The 26694-nt window shown below is 50.5% G+C and overlaps 1 protein-coding gene across 10 annotated transcripts in view; it reads right to left on the reverse strand.

Moving 5' to 3' along the window:
• The window catches only part of NFATC2 (nuclear factor of activated T cells 2), a 155998-nt gene that overhangs the window by 108274 nt on the left and 21030 nt on the right, over positions 1-26694 (reverse strand). For 6 of the 10 annotated variants that reach the window (XM_082744943.1, XM_082744944.1, XM_082744938.1 and 3 more), the window contains exons 2-3: positions 11239-12256; positions 7156-7327 (exon numbers count right to left, since the gene is read on the reverse strand). In XM_082744943.1, the coding sequence (XP_082601069.1) occupies positions 7156-7327; positions 11239-12256 (1190 nt within the window). The remainder of the gene's footprint in view (positions 1-7155; positions 7328-11238; positions 12257-26694) is intronic. The other 4 variants (XM_082744946.1, XM_082744945.1, XM_082744939.1 and 1 more) reach the window with 1 other exon arrangement.

Raw genomic sequence — 26694 nt, forward strand, 5'->3', positions numbered from 1 at the left:
CTCCTTCCTCTGGGCCTCCGTCTCCTCCGCACCCCTGCCAGCTCACCCCCTACCTTGGCCACCTCTGTGTTGCCAGCCCCTGCCCCGGCTGGGCCCAGGGAGCCCCTCAGTCCGGAGCGCTCCTCCCCAGATCCCCGCACATATTCCTCCCTCCTCTCCTCCTTTGCTCCAAGGCCACCTGCTCAGAAAGGCCTCTCAGCCCCTCCCAACTCCCCTGGGCCTGGCCGCCTTTCCCACCATACTTATCACCTTCCAGCATACAATTTAACTTTTCCTACTCTGCAGATTTCTTATCTCGCCGCAGCCAGAACAGAAGCTCTGCAGGGGCCAGAGGACCCTTGTCTGTTTGGTTCAAAGCCGCATCCCTAGCGCCTGGAACCCCTAGCGCCTGGAACGGTGCCTGGCACAGAGAAGGGGCTTGGTAAATTTCAGAGGAAGGGATGAAGGAGCAGAGGGACCTCTGGGGATCTCGGAACACAGTCTCCTCCTCGGAAGCTCGAGCCACCCCTCTGTGCTTTCCCTCTGGAGAAGCCAACACGGCAGCTCCTGGACACATCAGCATCTGCAGGACCTGCTTCATGTTTCGCGACTAAGGAGCAGAGAGGGTTGGGCGGGAGCCTCCCTGAGCACCACATTTGGTTAGTCAAATGGAAGCGGACATGTGCAGCCCATTGCCAAAGGTGCGCTGCTCAATGTCATGACTGCGGCTTCGCCTGGGAAGGGGAAAACTCTGCCAGGCTTCTCTCTGCCCTTTCCGAGATTTAAGTGAAAGTGAGTTGCAAAGAGGACGGAGGCTAAAATCCAACAGGATGAAGATCACAGCCTCTCAGTCCGTTCTGGGGAGATGAACGCTTGGAGACTTAACCAGCCTCCTCTGGATGGGGGCGGGGTGGGCAGGAGGGGACATGGCGGGGAGGAGGGAGGCCGGGGTGCGCCCCTGGCCTCTGGCTCCCCGTCCTGCGAAGCTTGCCACAAGCTTGCCACTCTTACCTGGCGTGAAACGTAGATCAGGTTTCTGCATCTGTAAGGAATTTCTCCGAAGGAACTAGCTCTGTTTTTTCCATATGTCTGAACATCTGTTGGAAGGAATTATCTTCGGAGGTGTGTACTATGGTTACGGATTCTCATTTTGGTCCCTGTCTAACTGAAAGGATGCCTTTCTGAGCGTTCTTTCAGCTGAAAACCAGTCCTAGAGAGGGGTAAGAAGAATGTGTTTTGAGAGCACCAGGATGGATAAGGAAGGTGATGGATAAGGAAAAGTGTCCTCTACTAGGAAATTTCTATGCAGGAATATGCTTCCAGGGTCTGGAAGCAGGCAGGGAAAGCATTCCACGACAATGGCATTAGGAGCCCAAAGCCAGCTGGGAGTATGAGGAGATTCCGTAGCTGAAGAGCTGTGGAAATGCTTAAAGCCCAGCTTTGCAAAGCAGCCTGGGCATGGACGTCTGGTCCAACGCAAGATCCCCGCATCTTTCCTTGAATCAGAATGAGGAAGTGATGACTGGGTTCTGCCACAGGGCACGTGGCTCTTTGAAGGCGAGTCAAGTGGTTCCCTTTCCCATCTGCTCCTTACCGATCAAAGTCAGGCCAGGGAATTAAGACTCCTTGGCTCCTGGGGAAGAACTATAAGCTTGTTCTATTTCAATGGGATTTAAAGGTTTTATAAAACAAACAACGTGGGCCTGGCTGCTCACAGCCCTCCTCCCCCAACCAGACAATTCTTAGAAATCGTATAAATATAGCCTCTCTCTTATCTCCCTTTCTATTTGATAAAGCTTCAAGTAGCACAGACCTTATTTACTCCCAGATGATATGAACTGGAGGATATTTGCCTGGAGCCGAATTGAACCCAGAGGTGGATTTAGGGGTCAACACTTAAGAACCAGAAATTTCACATGAATATTCAGATTCCTGGCTTCTCCTGAAGAAAACCTCTAGAACCCGGCAATGCTGGACCCACATTCCCACGTGGTACAACCAAGGGGGACTGAACAGTGGCTGCCTGCTGAAGAAGAGGCACACACTCTGCCATGCCCTACTCCCCACCACTCCCTAAGTGCTTCCTGACCTTTGGCCAATTCGGCCATTTCTTTTCACTGTCTGGCCTCCACCAGCTTGTCAGTTTGTGACCTTGTTTCTCCAATATCTTCTTAGATTCTCTCTTTAGTTCATCACTTCTGGAGGGTGCAGGTTCTTATTAGGGTGTAGGAAATAACCCCTTCCAAGTGGATTTGTGCTAAGACTTCTAGGGACGGCACACGTGATTCTGTGGCATTCCACAGGCCTGAGAGGTAGAAAGCCCATACTTTGCTTCTGAGATCCTGGCTCCTAAGTCCAACTGCCTGCCGGCATCTTTACTTGGATACCTCACAAGCCTTTCCAACTTCCTACACCCCGAACCGAAGCCATCATCTGCCCTTAAGAAAACGATCCTTTCCCCAGTCTCCCCACATGGCCCGTGACACCATCCTGAGCCAGGTGCCCTTCCACTACCATGTGGAGGCCAGCACGGGGTCCCGAAGGTCACATCATAGAGTCCCTCCCTGCTCTTCTCCTCCCACTGCCGCCTCGTCCGCAGCAGCTGTACCTGGCACCTCCCCCAGCCCATCAAATTCATCACCCTGCTTCCTCCCTTACCCCTTCTAACCCACTCCCTAGAAAGAAGCCCAAATGATCGTAGAAATAATAAATCAGAATCACTTTCCTCCTCTACTCAAAATCTGTCACTCCCTTTCCCTTCCCTGGAATAAAACCCAAGCTCCTCCCCTTGGCTTTTGTGTCCCGCACAGCGTGGTCCTGCCAACCCCTCACCCCCAAGCTAAACTCAAGTGACACTGGCCCTCCTTCAGCAAATCAGACACACCAAGTTCCTCCCTGCCTCAGGACTTCTGCACACACCATACCCTGTGCAAGGAACGTTCGCCCACTCCTACCCAGAGAGCTAGAGAAACAGAGACGGGAAGGGCATCACTCCTCTGCTTGCTGGCTCTGTCATTTGCTCTAGGTCCCAGCTGGTAAGTCCACATCCTCAGCAAGACCCCTTTCTACAGCAGGTCGTCCAAGCACTCTCCTGGCATGCTTGGTTTTGTGAAGTAGTTACCCGCCCCCCATTGTAAATCCAACAGCTGGCCTCTTCATCAGTCATCGTGTCTTGTCCTAGAGTCCAGGTGTCATTCCAGATTGTCCTCCCCTGCCTCCCAGACTCACCCACATCTCAGCAATGGTCGCACCAAACCATTCTGGTCGACTGGGTACCTCGAGCGGCCCCTGGGCTCCCCCAGGGCAGAAACTGTACTCCTCTCCCCCATCACGGTATCATCAGCACCGAGCACAGTGCCTGGCACACAGTAGGTCCTCAACAAAGTATCTGCCAAGTGAAGGAGTCAGGAGATCTGAAAGCATTTAAGGTTTGGAGCCAACTTTCCTCCAAGGCCAAAGGACATTCAAAAACAAAACAAAACCAGCTAAATGTGGCCCACATTTAAGGTTTTTAATTTTATATGTAAAGAAAGGATGAAATGATCTTGTACTCATTTTATTTTCATCTAAAGAGGAGCATAAAACCACGAGGTATGTAAAAAAAAAATAAAGTTTTATAGTGTGGTAAATAAAAAAGAAAAGGGTGGGGACCAATCATTGAGGGGGGGAAGGAGCCGTGGTAGAGTACAGAAATAGAAACAGATGTAGAGATAGAGACAGATCAAGAGAGAAACCGGCAGAGGCATCTAGGCAAGGTACAAAACAGGGCTTCACTGCTCTTCTGGGAACCAAAGGGCAACCCTCCAGATTTCGAAAGGGGTTTTAAGTCCCCTCTTCACTTCATTTTTCAAAGAAGTTTTCTAAAAACTGACTTACTGTGCTAAAAATCAGTGGTTAGCACATTGCATTTTGAAGAGAACATAATCTATTCAAATGATTTTTTTTTTTAATACTTCACTTTGTATCTTTAGAGAATGTGGCTACAAACTTTTCAGTGAGACACTGGGTTTTCAAAGTTACAAGCACGAAGAGGGAGGAATCCTTGGGGGCTGTCAGAAGGAGGGGCATGAGTGTCAAGCACAGTTCAGTATATCCCACCCATTCCCTTCTCTGGAACTTTCCATGGCCCAGGCCCTAGATGAAAGGGGGAGCAGAGCCTAGCACTGCACATGGTCTGACCTCTCTGGCTACACCAACTGGACCAGAAGATCTTCCCAACCAGGGCCAATTACGGTCTCCCTGAGAAATCACAATTTTGGCCCCAGTGAGCCGGTGCAGGGACAGCACATAAAATTGATAGGCAGGAGGTGTGGGCAATTTTCTCCCAGGCTTTCTGAGCCTGGTAAGAGTGTGGAGTCAGGGAGAGATGGTCTGCAGAGGGACGTGAAAAATCAGTAACATCGTGTAGCGGGTAGAACCAGCCCCAGGGGGCCAAACCCCAGGCCCCCTTGACAGCTAGGACACTGAACAAGTGCCTTGACATCTCTTTGACCTAATTGTAACCTGCTTCCTTGGGGCCCTTTGGGAATTGAATAAATGAACACGTACAGCACTCCGAAGAGGGTCTGGCACACAGTAAAGCATGCTGAATGTCAATGGCTACGGTTTCCATTTTGCTCAACTGTAAGCCCATGAGGCTGAGGCTCTCTCACTGGTTTGCTCATAACATATCCCAGAGTCTAAAACCGTGCCTGCAACACAGCAGCGCTCAGCCCACCTTCGATGAGTGATCAGAGAATGGAGATACCACACAGCCCTAACAACAGAGACCATGGACGGAGCCTGCTGACTCTCTCCTCATCCAGCTCCTACTCCAGTGGAACAATCAGAGCTGGGTCTTATCAAAGCCTAAATCAGATCATGTTTCTTTCCTGCTTCTCCTGTCTCAGGATGAAGCCAAACTCTCCATCTCCCTTGGCTACCCAGGCCCTGCCGGCTCTGGCCCCCTGCCGACCTCTCTCCCCCTCCCTCTGGCTTCCTGCTCCAGTTCTGACCCTTTAGTCAATGACACTGTCCCTCCTAGACCGTGAGCTCCATGAAGAAACAGACCATAACTTCTCTCTTATTCTTCGTTGTATTTTAATATCAAGCACAGTGTATAGTGGAAAGAAGGTGCTCGACAAACCCCAGTAGAATGAATCCACTTGTGGATTGAGTTGACAGAACAAAGAAGCACATTTGGGGCCATTCTCAAGTCCAGCTTCTTCCCAAGTCTCCTGGCCTGGTTTTGCAACAGTAGCCTCCTCAGACAAGCCCCGAATCCCCCCTTCTAATCTACCTTAAGTGAGTTTCTCTATCACTACCAAAGGCTTTAACTCCAACCCACAGACTAACGCCACCCTCCGAGCTGGAAGTCCCCAGCCTAGAATTGATAATCCTAGATCAGGAAGGATATAAAGACTTCCTTCCCAAAAAAACGCAATTTTCATGCATGACAAAGTAAACGGTATCAGACCAGCCCTCCCACCGTCCACAACCAGTAAGTCAGGACAAACACATGTAAGTCAACTTCTGTCAGGCGTTAGACAGCGGGCAGCACATGACTGTGGCCACTGAGGAAAAGGAAACAGAGGAGGTGAACCCACGTTCGCTCCAGCTCTCCACCCGAGGACAGCTTCTAGACCACCGGCGTGGACTCACCCCCCCACCCCACCAAACATCCAAAAAGGTTGTGCCTTAGAAATAAGGGTAAGCCTTCGAGAAAGGCTTCCCGAAAGCAGCCCTCACTCACAGAGTCTAAAACCAAGCGGCACACAAGTTCAGTGATCAGCTTGTTCCTGAACTGCCTTCAGCAGAAGATAACAAAATCCAGCCTCGATAATGTCCAGTCCGTGGATGGTCCTCTCAACCTCAGGAGATAATCGATAATTACGAGGCATGCAAAGAAAGGAGAAAATGCGGCTCCTGGTCAAGGAAAAGAATCAAGGAAGAGACACAAATACCAAAATAGCTATGATGGTGGCTCTAGAAAAAGCAAACTGGTCAGGATTTCTAAGTTCCTGATATTTTCACAGAAGTCCTTAACCACGTGCATACACCGAAAGCCTCCGTGGAGATCTCAGGGTTGGGGGATTTGTGTTTTTTGTTTCAGGGGATGCTGAGGAATCTGCATTGTTAACCTCTCTAGAGGGTTCTAAACGCATCATAGAATTCTTATCATAGAATACATCCACTTTAAGGCAAATACAAGTAAGAGGTAAACTGATAGGTCCTGAAGGTTCTGCTTGCTCGAGTGGTGGCTGAACACCAATCAGCAATCTCAGTTGAACAGATTACACAATTACGAAAGATCATTTCAGCTTAAATTATTTTGCAGAAAAATGCACACGTCTCTATTATTTTGAAAAAAAAAAAAGTCTGAGGTTAAATCAAAAGCCACAGACATAAAAGATAATGATTAAGAAAAAACAGAAGGAAATGCTCATGGTATAATTTAAAAAAATATCAGAGTGCCAACTACTGTAACATCAAGCATATAAATGTACATTAATAGACATTGCTGGGACACCTGAGTAGCTCAGTCGAACAAATGCCTTCGGCTCAGGTCACAATCCCAGGGTCCTGGGATTTGGCCCCACAATGGGCTCCCTGCTCAGCAGGGAGCCTGCTTCTCCCTTGCCTGCTCTGCCTGCTACTCCCCTGCTTTGCTGTCTCTCTCTGACAAATAAATAAAATCTTTAAAAAATTTTATATAAACATTGCCATGTTTGTGAATAGAACAAAAGGCAACAAGAAATATACAAAATGCTAAGAATAGTTATTTTATGTGTAATTTTAATTTTCTAAATTTTAGTTTTCTATATTTTACAAGAGTGTATGGAATTTCCTCAGTGGACATGCATCTGAAATTTAACCACAAAATAATGACTTCAAAAACCCTCTGCCAAGACACAAACCTCTGCAAAATCTAGCAATTTTTCCATCAGAAAGAGAAGGGAAGAAGTAGCTTGAGCTATTTCCTTCCTTATCCAGCTCAGGAAGACTTTCTTCTCTGTCCTCTGAGTAACTGGGCCAGCCTTGGACACTAATTCCACCTCGAATGTTCTCATCCATCAGACAAGTAGGAGGCTGAGACACACACCACAACCCAACAAGCAAGAGGCAGTGGCTGAGCAAAAGTAGCCCACCTACTGGTAAATGAAGGACACAGAAAAGGAAAAGAATTCAAACTCATACCTGAACAACCGGGTGGCCACCAGTTGGAGCTTTGACAGCCCCTCGGCTGCCTTCGGTCTCATAGTGGGCACGGTGATGTGGCTTGGGCTGCACCTCTATCCGCAGCTCATAGGAGCCTGACTGGTGGGAGAGCGGCCACTCAAGCGGAGGGAGAGATGCAGTCACTGGGATGCTGAAGAAGGAAACAAGCGTCAGTCATGTGTCCAAGAAATCAGAACCAGCCAACCTGTACAATAAAAGTAAATGGTCCCTTTTCTGAAAACTCATGTCCAGTGGGTGTATGAGTAAAATACTGGCTGTTGGAAAGCACGTATTTCTCAGGATAGGTCGGACTCTTCACAAAGTAGAGATCTTTTTCTTGGTTTTTCTCTTCCATCTTTGATGACAACCGTGTGACGGACATCTCCATTTAGGAAGCTAACTTCATGACATGTGAGTTCTAGAGTATTTTTAATTACTACAACTTCTTTTCCTCTGGGAATTTAAAGAGTACCACCTTCTACCTCTAAAAATCACCTTTTTCCCAGAATGTTCTCCGTTTCCAAAGGAACAAGTGTGCAAGAAAATACACTGAAGTGGAAATCAGGGACCCACGTGTGTCATGAATGTGCCATGTTACTTTAGGCAAGTAACCTCACCTCATTTACCTTCAGTGTCTTATAATAACATAACAAATGGACCAGATGGCACCTGAGGGTTATATTGGCTCTTATTTCCAAGTCTGATGCTTTTAATTAATAGCAAATTCTAGGGAGAGATCATTTCCAGTTACAGCCATTGCTTATCAGGGCAAGTATAGAACATCTAACCAGAGAGGTGGCTAAATTTAGAGACCCCTAAATTTAAAGGAAGAGTAAAGGTCAAAAACATGACTGGAGTCACCCACCCAAGTTCAATTCCAAGATCCACCTCTAACTGCTTTGGGCAAATGCCTGACTCTACCTCCCTAGGCCTTAAGTTTCCTTGACTGAGAAATGGGGATACTGAGATCATATGAAGACCTTAGCGCAATATCTCCTCAATAAATAAATATTAGGTTATAATTATAATTAGGTTATAATTAGGTTATAATTATGTTTCCTTATATACAGTGCATATTTCAAATAAATAGTTATCTCCCATAGACAATCTAATTAACTTATGGTTATGGTATTAGATATAGATAGATAGATAGATAGATGCCTTTACATCTGAAGTTGTAATGATATGCATTGTTTTATTTTCCTATAGAATCTTAAACCTACCCAGCCCACTCAATGGGCACTTGATATATGGTAAAAATGATGTCATTTAAGAACTGATTGAGACCTTAATGATCTATCTGGACCATCCCTTCAGAGCCTCAGAGAACACAGATATTTCCTTAAGATCACAAAGCAAGACATGCCAAGGTGGCAACTTATGTGTCTTGATTCTTGGTCCAGTGCTCCATGCATATCTCTACACTACCTCTTATCTTATTAATTTATTTAAAATAGGGCCAAGAAAATCTCTCACTTATAGAATGACTCTAGAGCATATCTGACATTTAATAGGTTCTCAGTGACTATTCAGTGGGTGGGTAGATGGCTGGATGGAGGGAAACATGAATGAATGAATGAATGAGCAAACAGTTTTATTTCAAAGAAGCCCCGTATATTTAAAGTAGTTTCAGGGCCACGTGGGTGGCTCAGCTGGTTAAGCAACTGCCTTTGGCTCAGGTCATGATCCAGGAGGCCCATGACTGAGCCCTGAGTCAGGCTCCCTGATCCATGCAGAGTCTGCTTCCCCCTCGCACCTCCCTTATGCTCTCTCTCTCTCTCATACACTCTCTCTCAAATAAATAAAATCTTCCAAAAAAAAAAAGTCAAAGTAGCTTTAAAGTTGCAAATACATGGATTTGTGTCACTGTGTCCTGATTTTGCACACAGGGCACCAATCATTAATCCCATCAGCATCTTCTTTGCCACTAAGCCCTGAGCTGTTAAAAGTTGACATTATCATCCGGACTTAGTTCAGCATTTGCAGTGAAACCAATTCCATCCCTTCTCCATCACAGCAGTACCAAGGGGAGATTTGGGGGGGGGGTGGCGCCCCATAAACTCCATCAGTGCTGGAGCTCAACGTGAATATACAATCCAATTTAAACTTACATTCTCACTCTGCGAGCAGATCTCCAGCTCCTCTTTGCAACTAGCTGCCTCCTGATGTTACCTGCCTGAAGCACCCCCTTACCCTGAAGTCTGGTGTCCACCTTAGTTTCAGAGGCAACATGCCTTCTGCTTCTGCCTGCAGCTAAGGTGCCAGGTGTGTCAAATACCTGTACTCTCATTATGTAGGCAAGTTATGCTTTTTTAAGTGTACAAATTGAAGTTCATAAAAGATCACTTCACCCCTACATTATCTTTTGAAGTATCAAGGAAAAAAAAATATCCAGGAGTAGAAGATCCATTTGGATAGCTCTAAGTATCAACTTCAAATTTTCCTTGGTTCCAGAATAAGTCTTTGATGACCATGATACAATCTTAAGAATTAGACCATCAGAGCCAATGTAAAATGCTGCATGTGAATTTCAGCCCTGCTCTGCATACCCTGAGACAAATACTATCAGGAGACCTTCCTGAACACCCTATCCTCTTGATCTTATAGAAAATTCTTACAGCATTCAGAACCATTTGGATCCAGCCACAGAATGGAAATGGAAGGAGAAATGATAAAGTCCTTATAAACAGAAAAATGCAGCATGATCTAATTTTATATCAATGTTCTTCCCCAGTCTCAATCATTATATGAATCACATTCTGGAGATAATCTGTAGCAGAGAGAACAAAGAATTGAGAACCCGAGGTTCTTCATTTTTCAATGCAGTCATTAACTAGCTGGGCAAGCCTCGGCCTGTCCGCTCACCTCACCAGATAACGGCTGCCCCTTTCTCTGCACTCTTCCTTAGTGCAGGCTCCATGCCAAGGACTTGATATATATCCTCTCACCCAATCCTTGCAAAAAAAAACAAAAACCAAAAAAACCATGCTGATGGGAGACTATTATTATCCTCATCTCATAGGGAATGAGCTAAGGTTTAGTATGGTGCTCAGTGAGAAAGGGAGTTCCTGATTCATTAGCAATGCCTGCCCTGGGAACGGCATCGAGAAGGTGCTCAATGAAAAAGAGGCTCTGCATGATTAGTGATGCCTGCTGTGGGCACAGCAAGGAGGGCAGCACCAGACATGCCCATGACCACACAGCCGGTGAGTGGCAGAACCAGGACTCAAATCCAGTCTGGACAGACCCTGAGGCTCTGGTGCCGCCATCTATCTGCGTCTCCTCCGTGTACCGCTATTTGAAACTCCTTGAGGATTATGGCTCCCACTTTCTTTTTGTAGGAGGTCCAGAGCGCTGACTACAGTCCTGGGGCACAGAGCCGGTACCCACAAACAGCAAGGCCTCTTATAAGAGGACAATAAATTCCACACATGAAGGCTGGCTCTGTGCTTCCCAGAATGTCAGCTCTCTGAAGACAGAAATTTCTGCCCATTTTTTTTTTTTTTAAGATTTTATTTATTTGACAGACAGAGATTACAAGTAGGCTGAGAGGCAGGCAGAGAGAGAGAAGGAGGAAGCAGGCTCCCTGCCAAGCAGAGAGCCCGACCCGGGGCTCGATCCCAGGACCCTGGGATCACGACCTGAGCCGAAGGCAGAGGCTTTAACCCACTGAGCCACCCAGGTGCCCCTCTGCCCATTTTTTTCACCGCGGGCTCCTCAACCCCTATAACGGTGGCTGCCTGGCCCAGAGCAGGTATCTGAAAAACACCCGTTTGGGGAATGCGGGAGCCAGCCAGGCGCCCTCTGAGCCATGGCAGGCATCCCCGTGCCCACCGCCTGGTGAGTTAGGTGCCTGTACCTCCCTGGGTACCCGAAGGTCTCTCTTCCAGATGAGGAAACCCCAGCTCAGAGAATTGAACTTCCTTGCCAAGATCCCACAGGCAGTAAGCGCAGAGCCAGGACCTGACCCCTGTCTAGAGGCCTCTAAACCACATGCCCCCGACCCAGAAACAGCCCCCCGGAAGTAACCCGCGGACCAGACCGTCTCCCGAGCGGGCTCACCTGCAGATGGGAATGGCAGGCACCAGCTGCTTGGGCCAGGTGGGCGGCACCAGCAAGATGGACTCGGGGGCCGCGCTCCTCCCCTCCTCCTGCTCGCAGGGCCCCAGGAACTCCACGGCCGGGTAGATGTGGCGGGGCAGGCCGGCCTTGGGCGGGGCGGCGGCGGACACCGGCGAGGGGTCGGGGCTCGTCTTCCACATCTTGGGGGGGATGCCACAAGGCGAGTCCGCGGCGAGGCTGTTCAGGGCGTCCATGAGGACGGCAGAGCCAGCCGTGGGGGGGTACCCAGCGGGGGCGCCGTCGTCCCGGGGCTGCGGCGAGGGGCTCCGGGAGCGCTGGGGTGAGGCTCCGGGCAGCGGGGCAACCAAGGCCCCGGCACACGAATGCCTCCGCTTGGCACCAGGCGACGAGGAGCGGGAGGCCGGACGGGGCACGGGCGAGTGGCGGCCCAGGCAGCTGTCCTCAGCGAGGCTGGTTCGAGGTGACATTATTGGCGAGGTTCTGGGGGAATAATGAGCAGGGATGTGTTGAAACTGCGGACACAGGTCGTCGGGCCCGCCGTTATTGGGCGAGACGCAGGGCGAGGTGTAGGGGGAGAAGGTGTCGGAAATGAAGCTCGCAGAGGAGCCGCTGCTAGCGGGGCTCAAGCAAAGCGGCTCGCGGTAGCCCTCGAAGCCGGGCACGGGCAGGGTGAACCGCGGGCTGGCGGCCACGCCGGCCAGGGGCGGTTGCTCCCCCAGCAGGCCAGTGTCTCTGCCGCGGAGGGGGCCCCCTGCCTGCATCAGTTCGTGAGATGGAGTGATCTCGATCCGAGGGCTCAGGCCCGAGGCCCCCGCTGGCTTGGCCGCCGGGCTCAGAAAGTTCTGCGGCCCTACCCTATCCGGCTCTCCGAATCCGCCGGGGGGTTCGCCAGGGAGACTGGGGAGGGGGCTGTATGGCTTGAGGCCATAGTCCAGGACTTCATCGGGGTATGCGAGTCTGGAGGGTGGGCTGGCGACCTTATGTGCATTCGGTTCTTCTGGAAAGAGAAGGGGGGAGGGGGGTCTTTTTAAGCCTCTAAAACAGAATTCCCGTGCAGAGCAATCGCAGGCTGGGTTTCGTCTCCTGCTTTTTTGTTTTTGTTCTTTCTAATCCCCGCCACACCAAACCCCAAGCTGGAGCCTCCTCCCCTCAGCAGAGGAAAGGGAGGCCATTTCATCCCAGGTTCCTTGAAGAGGAAGGCAAGGTTTTGGCGCAGGTGCACAGAGCACAGCTCGTCTGAGTCGTGCAGGATGCCCCGAAGGTGTGGTTCCGTGGAACCCCTGGCAGAGATGCACCGTATTTCACAACTCAGGTCACATGGTATGTACTGGAGACTGAAACGAAAGCTTCGCAAAACAATACTTACCCTGCTACATACAGTGCACTCTTATCTTTCCTCTTAGATGGGGTTATTTGATTTAAATGCTGGTCGTAACTCATTCAACAGACTTCTGGCCCACTAGTGGGTCACAAACCACGGTTTAGAAGCCACACACCTAGGCTTATCTCGTCATTCTGCATGTGTGACACAGCCACGGGATGGAGGGGAGACCACACAGCTCTAGAGTCCGAGGGGCTCTGGGTTCAAATCCCAGCCCTTCACGCTCCAGTGTACCTACTGGCTTAGTTTAGAATGAGGGCTTCTGCATCATGTCTGAACTTGTGCCATTTTATAGATGGGGAAGCTGGGGCCCAGGGAGGGGAAGAGAGTCACCCAAATTTGCAGGATGAGAAATCCCACAGACTAGCCCCTTGCCCTCAAAAGGCAGAGCCATGACTCTAGAGTCTCCCAAGCTATTAAAAATAGTCCAGAAGGATCTCATTTTTCTCTAGTAGCAGCGTTCTGCTGCCACTGTGAAAGGACCCACATCTGAGAGCGGACCGAGTGAAGGAAGGCGCTGTTCCTCCCGGCCACCCTGACCCGCATCAAGCTCCCCCACTCAGCAGAGGCCCCTCCACCCTCCCTGCCAGGGCTTGGGTCAGCCGGACTCCTCTCTCTCACATGCCTTCTGTCCAATCCATAGCGAATCCTGATGGCTCTCCTGTGAAAACATAAGCCCCAGGCACACCCATCTCCCTGTCCACAATGCTCCAGCCCCAAGCTGCCAGCCATCCTCTCTGACCTGGACTCTAGGCACCTCCTCCCTGGGCTCCCCACTCTACCTTCGCCCCTCCAGTCTGTTCACCCCGCAGCAGCCTCTTGAAACGCCCCCAGGCATTTCAAAACTTCCCCCGATGTAATCTGAAATCCTTAACACACTTGTCCCTGAGCCGGGGCCCACCCGGCCACTCGTACCTCACCCTGACTCGCCAACAGCCCCGCTAACCCCTTCGCTGTTCTTTAAGTAGCTCCCACCTTAAAGCTCTCGAGTGCTGTTCATTCTGCTGGAAACTCTACCCGCCGAGATCTTCTCATGGCTGCTTCCCTTAACTTCTTCCTGTATCTATTCACTCTCCACTCTTTACCCCTGCCATCTTTCCTCTGCTAACCCATTAACCAGCTCACACCATGTCAGGTATGATCTGTAAAGGGACTCTCACGCCCATAGATATGGGGCAGGCAAGCTGCAGCTCCTGGGCCAGATCCGGCCCACAGACTGTGTTTCTAAATAAAGTTTTATTGGAATGCACCCATGCACCTATCTGTTTACATATGGTCTATGGCTTGGATTTGCACTACAACAGTAAAGTTGATCATTACGACAGATACTCTATGGCCCACAAAACCTAAAATATCAGTTATCTGGCCCTTTACGGAAGCTGGCAACCAACACACTAGACTATGTAGGCTACACCAGACTTGGAGCCATTATCTGCTGAGGTTCGGCACTGTTTGCCAGGCACCTAGCACAGGCTGTCCATAAACATTTGCTGAGTGACTGGGCAAACAGCAGAAGAAGCATGCCCAAGGTCCATCAAGCCTGAAATGGGGTCTCTTCCTAAAGTTACCCTTGCCTTGGGGAGCCAAGGTGCCTGCACAGGTGATCCTCAACCTCCTGGTGCCCTTTTTGGGCCATCCTGGACTAAATGCTGCCTGGTTTAGCTGTGCTGATCTCATGGGGTCCAGATGGTGTCCCCACCCCTGGGGAGAGCCCAGAAATGGCTTCCCACAGCTCTTAGGGTAAAGATAAACAACCTCAACTAGGCCAGCCTGGCCAAGCCCTGCCTGCTACCTCTGGCCTCAACTTGCTCTGCTCTCCCACTTCTCTCCCAGGACTCCAACCAAACTGGCTGTCTTTCTGTTCTTATAAAGCACCTACCACCTTTCTGCCTCAGGACCTTTGCACTTGCTGTTCCCTTTGCCACAACAGCTGTTCCCTCTGCCACAACAGGTCCTCCCTGCCACCACCACCACACCCAGGCCCCTTCTCTACATAGCTAAAGCTACTCATTCCTTCCAGCTGAAATGCCATGTGCTGGGGAAGGCTCCCTGGTCTCCATGGCTAGGTCAGAGCCCACTCATGCTTCTCTGTTCTGCTCCATACACTTCCCAAAATCCCAATTAAATAATTCTGAAGTTAGCTGTTTATTGCCTGCCTCTCTCCCAGCCTCCAGCTTCACCCCTACCAACAGCAAATTCTATGAGGACTCTTTTACCACCTAATGTATTCCTAGCACTGGGACAGGACCCTCCCCCCACCCATATGTGTTGGTTGGCTGAATGAATTTTTTTTTATTTAATTTTACTTATTTATTTGAGAGAGAGACAGAGTGACAGAGCATGAGAAGGGAGGTTAGAGAGAGAAGCAGACTCCCCATGGAGCTGGGAATCTAATGTGGGACTTGATCCCAGGACTCCAGGATCATGACCTGAGCTGAAGGCAGTCGCCCAACCCACTGAGCCACCCGGGTGCCCCTGGCTGAATGAATTTTTTAAACGTGAGTTCACGAAAGTCTATATGAAATATTTAAACTGCTACTCAAAGATGCTAATATCCAAATCAAAAGGAAGAAAGATATAACCTCCAGAGGGTAATTTGGCAATAATCTATCAAAATTCCAACATACATATCTTTAGAACCAAACAATCTTGCCTTAGAAATTTATCCTGCAGCTAAACCCTCTTATGTGCAAAATGAAGTATGCATAGATTAGTTAATAGTGGCCTGTTTGGGGGACACCTGGATGGTTCAGTCAGTTAAGCGTCTGCCTCTGGCTCAGGTGGTAATCTCAGGGACCTAGGATCAAGCCCCGCATCAGGCTCCCTGCTCAGAGGCGAGTCTGAGTTCTCCCTCTTCCTTTACCCCTTCTCCTGCTCATGCTTGCTCTCTCACTCTCTCTCAAATAAATAAAATCTTAAAAAAAAAAAAAAATACTGCCCTGTTTGTATTCCAGAAAGACTGGAAACATCCTAAGAACCGTCAGTTGGGGGTGGGTTGAATTCTTGTTTATTCACACAATGGGATACAGCACCGCTAGAAAAGGGTTGGAAAAGTTCTTTCTGCATTGATCTGGAATGACCACAAGATACAGTCAAAGGAGAAAAGCAAGGTAGATACAGCACACACAGCATAAAAACAGAGGCTAAAAGAATGTGTGCACAGGGACACACACACAGACACACACAGCTGCTGCCTACACAGGCTGCCTCTAGAAGCTACAGGTAACAGTGACTTCCTCCGGGGAGGGGAACTAAGTAATCGGGCCCCAGAGGCATGGCAGAAAGGAGACTGATTTCTGTATGACCTTGAGAAAAGAAATACAATTCCCCAAAGAAACGTGTTTTTATTTTATGTTAAAGGTGGCAGGGCACAGAGGTGACATGACAGGATATACAGGATAAACAGAAGCAGGAAATGGAGGTCTAGTCCTACCATGCCACTAACTAGCTTTGTGACCTTGGAAAAGTCCCTCACCGGCTCTACGTCTCAACCTTCCCATTCACAGGACAGCACTAGACTAGATCGGTTTCCTTGGTTACTTCGAGCTGTGAAATCTTTTGGTTTTTGTAGCTGCGGTGTGTAGGGTCTTGAGTTCTTACCAAGAGGCAGTGGATCACAACTTGTATCAATGTGTGCATGCACACACACACGCACATGCACACGCACACACGCACACCTTCCCGGCAGGTTAACAGAGGGCAGATTTTTAGTCTAGCGAGAGATCAACATCAAATCCATGTCCGACAACATTCTGATAATCCACTACCCTGTGAACCAGCCCAACAAACCACAAAAAGTCTCTTAGCAAAAATTCCGGCCTTATCAGATGAACGGCATCGTGTCTCATCAGGAACACCCCCTCAGGCCTGACGTGAGCAGTCGCTGAAACTCAGCCACGAAAACACACAGCACTCACACTCGCTGGCAGCCACACAAAACAGAAAGGACCGTTTGCTCAGCAAAAGCATCCAGAGCATTTACGCTGGTTTTAATTAATCCAAGCAGCAGAGGGTTTTCCGTTCCCGTTTTCCTCTCGAGATTCTGCAAGTTTCACACCAAGCAGGGAATGTGAAGGTAATTTATCATCGTTCCGTTCTCGGCCCTCTGGGTGCCTGACGGTCAATATCCCGGGCTCATCATGAACACCCTTGTGTGAGCAACTAGGATTCTCAGCTCGCCCTCTTTGCACAGTAATTCTGCCCCCCTCACAGCCAGCCCCTCAGGGTCATGGCCATGCCCACAGAGCCACGGGGCAACGTGAGTTTCATCCTAGAACCACTGGATTTTCAGGAGGGTTCCCAAAAATCTCACTCTTTTTACCATTTGCATGATCTTTGTGATACCCCTATACCACTGGTTAATATTATTTATTTAATATTTCTATATTTAAATTCACTCACATAATACTTTAATTTTTTTTTTAAAGGAAAATTTATACCACTACCACAAATGGAAAATCTGCGTCACCTCCATAAATAGAAGGTAGGGTTCAAAACACAATAAAAATAAAAGTTACTAAATTCAAGGTTCAAGACACTGTGGCTGGCCAAAGGCTCTACCGGGAGGCCCACCCGTTTTCTGGCCCTGAATGCTCTCTTTTTATGGAGGTAGAACTTACATATACAGATTTTGACTATGGAGAGTTTGATGAGTTTTGCCAAATGTTATACACCCTTGTAACCACAACCACAATAAAGATGTAGAATATTTCCACAACCCCAGTAAGCCTGCCTTTTCGGAGGCTGGAGCTGGGGGGAAGGGAATGGTAAGTGCTAGAAAGAAAGGTGTTAAAGACACAGCCGCACCTAACTGAGACCCTACCTTGGACTCATTCAAAGCAAAGTAGCACTGCAAAAAAAAAATGGCACCAGTTACATGCAATGTACTCCTCAGTGGGCCACATAAAATCACATCTGCCATGGGAGATGCCCAACCCTTATGTAAGGCAGCAGCACCCAGGGAGAGGAAGAAGGTAGAAGCCATGACAGGGGACTCAGTGGCTGCTGTTCTATGTCCTCTGTGCCTCCATGTCTTTGTACCTGCTGTTCCCCTTGCCAGGAGCTCCCTTTCAAACCTCTTATCCTCACTTCTAGCCAGACATTATTTGTTGATCAAGATTACACTTGGGCCACCTCCTCCTAAAGGCCCTCCTTGATTCCCTAGTCTGGATTAGACTAGATCCTACAGAACCTACAGAATCCTGTCATGAAGTCTATCAATTACAGCTTAGTTGTCTGTCGCCCTACTAGCCTGAACTTTCTGAAGGCAGATAGGGGTCATAAATCATTAATAATAATAAACCTCGAAATACCTCATTAATAATAATAATAAACCTCTAAAGCAGCTGGAGAATTTACATGCCAGGCATGCAGTGAATTATTCCATGCTCACAACCACCTACGAGGTGGGCTCTGTGTACCCCCATTACAGATAAGGAAACAAACACAATAAGGTGAATGGACTTGCCCGAGGTCCCACCGCCTGAACCCCGGCAGGCCAAGAGCACCATCAAACACCAGGCCAGGGAGTCTCAACCTTGGAACCAGCAGCATTCAGGGCGAGATAATACTCTTATTTCAGGCTATGGGGTGTTAACAGCACCTCCGAATTCTAATCATTCAATGTCAGTAATAGCCCCACCTTTCTCCTGTCCTGACAACTAAAAATGTCCCCAGACATTGCCAAATGTCTCCCGCCAGGCAGAACACCCCCACACCAGCTGAGAACCCCCCTTCTATGCTGCACAGCCCTGGGGCCACACTCAGGGCCTGCACACAGCAGAGGTCCCAAGACGGATGGAAGCATTCATCCGGGCCCTCCAACCCAAAATGCTTCGGCAAGGGGCCGTCTGCCCACTGTCAGCCCCAGCAGGTGCGTTATTTCTGCAGCAGACATTGGAAGTCCCAATTCTCAGCACTCTCCCCTTTCTCGGCTTTCCGGGGGGCTCCCCCCAGTATCCAGGCCCTGTGCATGTGTAGGGAGGCCTCTGACCACTGTCAAGGAGACTGCAGGATGAGATCGCCAGGGAGACCACCCCTGGCCCCACGTCAGCAAGGTGCCCCCACTGAGATCCAGGTCTCACCTAGCACAGAGTTAGGGGACCCCGGCACCACTGCCCTATCCTTCGGCTGTGTGCCCAGAGGAACCCCTAGTCCTCACGGTGATGAGGTCAGCGACAATGCACCAAGTCCACATGGAGCTTGAAACACACAGAATAAGCACCGAAGGAATGAGATCTATCAGCGTGGTGCCATCGGTGGTGGTGGTGGTGGTGGCGTTATTACTGTCACTGGCAGAGAGCTTTTGTAAATGCAAGCTTCGCCATTTCTGGGCTCCCGCTGCTTTATTTCCCGACTCGCCAGCATGACACACACTAGCCCCCGTGCCTCCAAATGCATTAGAAGAAAGAAGGGTGGGGAGCCCAGCTGGCTCAGTCAGTGGAGCATGTGACTCTTGATCTCGGGGTCCTAAGTTTGAGCACCACCTTGGCATAGGGCCTACTTAAAAGAAAAAAGGAAGAACGGTTTATAAAAATAAGTTGGGGGCACCCCGGTGGCTCAGTCAGTTGGGTGTCCGCCTTCAGCTCAGGTCCAGAGTTTCGGGATCAGGCCCCACGTTGGGGGCCTCCTGCTCAGCAGGGGTTCTGCTTCTCCCTCTGCCCCTCACCTTGCCCATGCTCACTCGCTCTCGCGTAAATAAATAAAATCTTAAAAAATAAAAAATAAAAATAAGATGGATTAATCAGTACTTTGGGAAAACTTTTTCAGCTAGCCTTCAAAAAATATGGGGAGTATGTCAAGAAGGCCTCCAATACCCCTTCCATTTTATGCTTTTACTCTTTCCCCTCAGTCATCTGGGAGCTGATCAACTAAATCTGACTAAAGTGTGAGTGACTCGGTAAGCTACTCGCCATTACAAAAACGGATGATAGCTAACATGTCTATACCACTTACTTTATACCAAGAACCACTGAGTACATAGTAAATGTTTGTCTCTTAAGAACCCTGTGAAGCAGGTGATAGTTTCCACATTTTACCACTGGGGAAAATGAGGCTCAGAGAGGGTGACTAATTTTCCTGAGGTCACACAGCTTCTAAGGGGTTGTCTGGCTCACCTCCTAACCGTCATTCTAGCTTGCTATTCACGAAAGGGACTATGTCTTGGACGGTGACCCCTTAACCCCAAGCTTGGGATTATGAGGTACCTCAAAAGTTAGATCTGCTCTGGGAGCTCCATCAGAAGGCAACCGACAGCTAAGGACATAGATTCCTTTCTTCTGAAATATTCACAGTCCCTCCATTTGCCCCGGAATTGAGTCAACAATTTATTTTAAAATCCCACTGAGGCCGCACGGTGGTCTCTGCCAGCGCCTCTCCTCCTGGAGCCTCTCACAGTCCTGTTGCTCACCCCCGGGGACACACGGCCAAGTCTGAGGCGGCCTTTCGGTGCCAACCCACCAGCCAACAGATTGCTCTTGAAAAAAAGGAACAGCAAGAGAACATCTTCTCTGCCTAGAGCTTTGGGGGGGGGGTGAGGGGGTGAGGGTGGAATTTTCAGGAAGCAGAATAGAATGACCGAAATAGAAACCCCGGTAGGGAACCACCGCAGGGTCTGTCCTTGGGGGGAGGGGAGGGCACCAGGAGAACCAGTGCCTTCTGGCCTGAAGGACCTGGAGGCAGGAGCCAGGTCATAGCCCAGAAGCCAGACGCCCCTCGGCCTGGCAGCAAGGCCCTGGGGCTGCGGGCCGTTCCCTGTCTGAGGTGGTGGACCCGCCGCCTGATGAGCTCACGCCCCAAGGTGGTGCGAGTCCCAGGCCTGGGGTCTGAGTCATCACAGTCTGTTGCCACGACAGCACCGAGGGTGCCACAGCCTGGCCCCACAGAGTGCGGCCGGAGGAGAGGGGAGAAGCCCCCGCGCGTTGGGGGCTGAGAGGGGTCACCCAAGGAGCGCCTGGTGGGCCGCACCACCCAGAGCAAAGCCCTTCCTCGCGAAGCTACCTCAAGCTTTGCCCCCCAGTACTGAGTTCAGTGCTCAGTGAACTTCCCCCAAAGCCCGGTCCCCCCAGGTCCCTGCGGCCCCCACCGTGCGCACGCACAGAACGGCCGTTGGGTTCCCCATCTGTGAGGTGTGTGTGTGTGTGTGTGTGTGTGATGACGGGGAATCTGGCTGTCACACTCGTCCCTCGGAGATGACATACCCAGACGCAGGGCATGAAAGGTGAGAAATTCCATCCAGATAAGTCAGGTCCAGAAATTCCAGAAAGGGAAGCAAGGCAGTTTACCATCCTGTCTCGCCCATGTGGAACCGCTGGAAAAAGCCACCTTGAACGCTCTGCTCTTTGCTGACCGTGTCCCAGCGAAGACAGCTGTCTGCCTTCACCAGACAGGACAGAAAAGAAGGCCCGGTCCCGCGTCCCAGGCAGCCTGCCATGAGGCCGGGCGCCCGGGACACGAGACCCAGGACGGTTTGCAAGCCATCGGCCTCACAGACGGGCTGCTGGCATGGCTGTGTGCGAAGTCACACGCACCCGCCGGCGGACACACACTCCTTTCGGAGAGGGATGGAGAAGCGGACAGAATCCGCAGCCCACCAGGCCTGGAGGTCAGCTTTTGGATGGAGGCGGCAGGGCCCAGGCGGCGGGCAGACAGCAGGCGTCATCTCCACCCTCGCACTGGGGTGGGAAGACCCACCTCTTGCGGTGCAGTCATCCCAAGGGCCCCTCCTGTTTCAAGAAGTTCGAGACCGTCCTCTGTCTACCTCGCACCGGCTGCCTCTGTCTCCGCAGCTCATATGCCCCCCGCACCGGGAGGCGGGTGTCATCAAGTCCTTCGTGTTACAGAGAGAGAAATGGAGGCTTAAGGGTGCAGAGATTCACCCAAAATCCCAAAACAATCAGGGCCAGAGCTGGTGTTCAAACTGAGACTTCCCGTGCGCAGTAAAATGCACAAATGTGAGATGTACCTCTCGTGCCTTCTTACATAGGCATGTACCCGGTCACCCACCATTCAAGATAGAGACAATTTTCTCCATCCCACCCGAGGGTCCTCTTGTGCCCCCCACCCCCAACCCGCCCCAGCCAGGCACACTCACCCGGCCTGACTTCTCGCACCACAGACCGGGTTTGCCTGTTCTCGAACGTCACATCTCCAGCATGGACAGATTGTGTCTTTCGTCCAACATTCTAACATTCATCCGTCTGGTGTGCGGCCACATTTTATTTTATTTTATTTATTTATTTTTTTTTTTTTTATCACCTTGTCGTACCTCCCCATAGGATGAACCCGTCATTTATCTGTCCGGTCACCAGACGACATGGCCCCTCTTTCTAAGGACAGCCGTGCGAGACCAAACGGAACTGAGCAAGGCCCATTTCCAACAGGAGAGACCGTCCCTCTACACGGGCCATGTGGTGCGTGACAGAGAACACAGCTCCGACAGCTTCCTCACCAAAAGGAGAAGGAAAGGTCTGGTCAGAACTAACAGAAATAGACTCCAGATAATCCTCCCTCAGAAACAGCGCTGGCCACGGCTAACCCAGCTCTCCGTCACAGGCCTGCGCGAGGGGACTCGGGTGGGCGCCCACTTTCCAGCCAGCTCAGCGAAGACCCCTCGGCCTCATGCCAGCCCCTCAAAGCTGCCCCCCTTCAGTCCCACAACCCCTGGCACAGCTGTGAAAAGCTCACTGCTCCCCCCATTTTTTTTTTTAGCCAACTTGAACTCCAAGTGGAAACTTCCCCCTTGAGAACAGTGGGGGCCCCTGAACTCCTGGCCAGGGGCAGAGATTTAAAATTAATACCAGATTGATGGACAGGTTCTTTATTTACACTTCTCCCCCTCCCCAGGGGCAGTTTTCATTGTGGTGCCCTGCTCCCAGGGGCCGGCACGCTTAATCAGTGGCCCTGCCAACCCCGGTCATTAATGGCATTCCTCCTTTGTCCCCGGCAACAGAGGTGACGTCACCCTCTGGGGATCGCAGACCTCGGCCCACCTTCTCAGCAGCGTGCAGGTGAGCAGCCCCTCCCTGCCTGTAGTCTTTACGGCCACGGTTACAGGCGCCGCAGACCACGTGTTTCCCCTCCTCATTTAACACTGCCCCCCTCCTGCAGGCGTGCCCAAGCAGGTTTGTTTTGATAAGGGCCTTTATGAATCCTGAGCTTTGCAGGCGGCTTTCTTCCCTTCAGAAAGCTCACCCAGGCATGGCTCAATTAAAATTCACATGAGAAGGGCTGGCTTCTAGAAATGCATCTTAACGAAAATAGGTCCAGTGGAGAAAATGTGCTTTTCCTCCAAAGCCCAGATTAGGAAGGCAAGGAGGGTCCCAAAGGCCACCTCAGGAAAAGTCATCTCTCTGCTTTGCTTGTCTCTCCAAAGGCCTGCCTTTGGGTATATATCCCCTCCCCCATAATGGAAGCTGTTGAGGGGGAAGCAATAAAAATCCAAGCCATGGAGCTTTTCATCTAAATGCCAGTTTATAAGAAATGTAAAGGACAGAGGAACATGTTCAAAGACACCCCAGGAACGCCACCAGCCCAATCCAGCCCATGATGAACAATGCAGGAAAACTGGCCTGGTTTCTTCGGCAAAGAAACAGCAAGAAAGCAGACCAATGGGGACCTTTCTAGAAGGAGACACAGTGGTTCCATCCACCAAATACAATATGAAGCTCCGTTTGGCTCTTGATCCTGACAAACTAACTGTAAAAAAGATCCTTGTGAGGCAAGCGGGGAATTTGCAACTAGACATTCGAAATTAAGTCATTATGGTTCTGTTTTCAGTTCAATAACGGCATTTGGTTTTTCTCGAGTCCTTATCTTGGAGAGCTACAGACTACTCCGGTTATTAACGAAAACAGTGTATCATCTGGAATTTGATTTAAAGTAACTGGGGGCAGGAGTGTCGAGAGTAAGTGAGGGGTAATTAGAGCTAGGCGGTGGGAATGTGAAGTTCTATCAATTCTCTACGTCTCCATATTTTGGGTAAAGTTCACTGCAAAAATTCAGGAAAAAGTCAAAGGCAGTCGTTCTTGCTTTGGGGGTGGGGGGCCGTACTGGGCTCTGCTCCAGGTAAGGAAGCGCGCAGCCCCTGACCCATCCCGGGAAGAGCCCCAGAGTCGAGTCTCGCCTTCTTCCCTGAGCTCAGTTTGAACAGTCAGCAGAAAAAAACAAACCTCACACCAGCCTGGGGAAGCCAAGTTTGGCTGGAGCTCTGCGGAGCCTGTGGCCGTTTCCTGTGCTGGGGAGGAAGGAGGAGGAAGTCCCTCCATGGGGGGAAGCCACAAGGCTTCCATCCCACTGCACTTTCCAGGGCTGCTCCTTCCTGGCCCTGGTTCAAGGGTCCCATAGGGCCGGGGCAGGACACCTGGGGAAACCCTGCCTCCCCAGGAAAGGCAGCCACAGGGGAACCTCCGAGCCCCGGAGTCTGGACAGCTGAGAAAGGTTTTGCAGCCGGCCCCGTTCTGGGGCTGAGGCAGGAGCCTCAGTATTTCAGTCAGTACGGAAGGTGCGTTAAGGTAGAGAGCACTTGGGGCACCTGGGTAGCTCAGTGGGTTAAAGCCTCTGCCTTCGGCTTAGGCCATGATCCCAGAGTCCTGGGATCGAGCCCCGCATCGGGCTCTCTGCTCGGCAGGGAGCCTGCCTCCTCCTCTCTCTCTCAGCCTCTCTGCCTACTTGTGATCTCTGCCTCAAATAAATAAATTAAAAAAAAAAAAAAAAAGGTAGAAAGCACCCACCCCAGCCCGGCAGCCAGATGCTCCTCCCCAAGGACCAGTATCTTCTTTATTCTGGGCAGGTCTTCTCTTAAAGCTCAGAATTCATCCAAGGCAGGAAGTCAGGAGACCAGGAAGCTCTCCCAGAGCCCACAGCCACGGCCACCCAATCTCTGCTCGCACTGCCTCCCGGTAACCTCACATCTGCCCCAGCAGGTGAGCACTGCTATCACCATCCCCACGGCACAGGCAAGAAAACACAAGCCCAGAGAAGCAAAATCTCATGTCCCTAGGCATACCACTAATAATTTTCCTCCATCCATTTAGCAATAACTTAGTATGTGCTTGCTAATGCCGGGGACTTTTGCTTGGCCAAGGTCATGTAGGTAGGAGGCATCCAAATCAGAATTTCAAACCAGAGCTCTCTGACTTGAGACCTGGTGCTCCGACCCGCTAAGCCAATGACCTCTGGGGCTGGGGGAACACGTGGGCCGGGAGGCATGCACATCGATCCCCTGGGAAGCAGAAAAAAATATAAAAATGGCAAAACTCCCATTGATTCCCTGTCCTTTATCATTGCTACTTTTGCTGTAGGAATATAATCCCCTGAGGACAGCAGCAAATCTGAAGTTCATGATTTCGTAAATATCCAATATAAGGGGTACAGTCAGCCCGGGCTCCAGTACCTGGGACGCCCCCAAAGCTGAGTTGTAGTACTGACATCAGGGACTCAGGACCCCAGCTGCCTGGGCTCGAGACCCGCCCTGCCATCTACCACCGCATGACTCCGCAAAGGTAACACACCCGCAAAGGGTCTGACTTCCCTGGTTCCAAATGCAGCTAAACGATTCTAACGCGCAGCCAGGACTGAGAACCACCGGCCACAACACTGCGTTTTTCAAATATTTTCAGCCCGCGCCCCTCCACCTTACAGGATTAGGACACCTCGGGAACCAACCCAAATTGGCTCTAAGGTTTTAAGGGCCTCCCTCCCAGTCGCCTCCAGAACAAAGGACCTTGAATTTGGAAGCGCGCATGACGTGTTCGGTAGTGACGAATGCTTAGGGCAACTTTCTCCCCACTTCCTTCGCCTCCCGGACAAGGCAGCGGCTCAACCCTAGCCCTCATTTCACCCTCCCGGCTGCACCTGGAGACACTATTTGTACAAAGCAGGCTTAACAAGGCCCGTCCTTAACTCCACACACAGACAGCAATGTCTCTGAATGTCACATGTGTTTAGCGAACCTGCTTGCTTAGGGTAGAACTCTATTTTTAGCAAGCACCGAAAAAAACCCATGATACTCTATCCTAGCACCTCCTTGGTCCCTATTTGTTTACCAGGCTGTGTCCTACACTGGCCTGGGGGCCAGGCAAGGGGAGGACCACATCTAATTGTCTCTACACACCGCCCCCCTCCACCTCCGGAGGCTGGCACCAAACCAGCACTTAGCGAGTGTTTGCTGAAAGAATGAAGTTTTAATTGTCCCCGGAATGGGTTGAGAGCAGGTGTTCCTGAGTGGGAGTGCAGGTGACAAGAGGGGATGGGCTCCAGTGGGGTCTGTGAGTCCACCTGAAAACGGTATGAAAGGCACGGGGAGGGCAGAGGGGAAGTGGAGGGGGGCGTGCACGGGTTATGCACACGCGCAGCATGTACGTGCCTGATAGGTGTGTACACGTGCTCCTACAGTGTGTGTGCATGTGGGATCTGTGGCTTTCATTAGCTTTGCAAAGGGCCTGAGACCCAAACGTTTTAAGGACCATCAGAATTGACTCTGTAAGGGGCGCCTGGGTGGCTCAGTGGGTTAAGCCGCTGCCTTCGGCTCAGGTCATGATCTCAGGGTCCTGGGATCGAGTCCCACATCGGGCTCTCTGCTCAGCAGGGGGCCTGCTTCCCTTCCTCTCTGTGATCTCTTCCCTTCCTCTCTCCTACTGTGCTCTCTCTCTGTCAAATAAATAAATAAAATCTTTAAAAAAAAAAAAAAAAAAAAAAAAAAAAAAAAAGAATTGACTCTGTAAGACCAGGAGGTCTGAAAGGTCAAGGTTGGTGCCATGTGCATTAGCTTATCAGGGGGAACACACCAGACCCACTGAGGCCTACCAGCAGGGATCACTCCCAGTGGGTCAGTCCCTAACACAGTCCAGAGGGGATGGGGCACTTCCGGAGGTGATAGGGACTCCCAGGACCATCCATCTCTCCCAGTGTTTTAGACATTAGGAGAAGTACTAATTCATTTCATTCAATTCTTGAGCACACACAAAGGAATAAAACTTCTAATCTGTCCACTGACAACCAGCACACCTCTCTTCCCTCCACAATGAGGCTAGGAGCACTGGTCAAGACTCCCCCAG

Source organism: Mustela nivalis (assembly GCF_964662115.1).
Source record: "Mustela nivalis genome assembly, chromosome: 8".
NCBI classification, from domain to species: Eukaryota; Metazoa; Chordata; class Mammalia; order Carnivora; family Mustelidae; genus Mustela; species Mustela nivalis.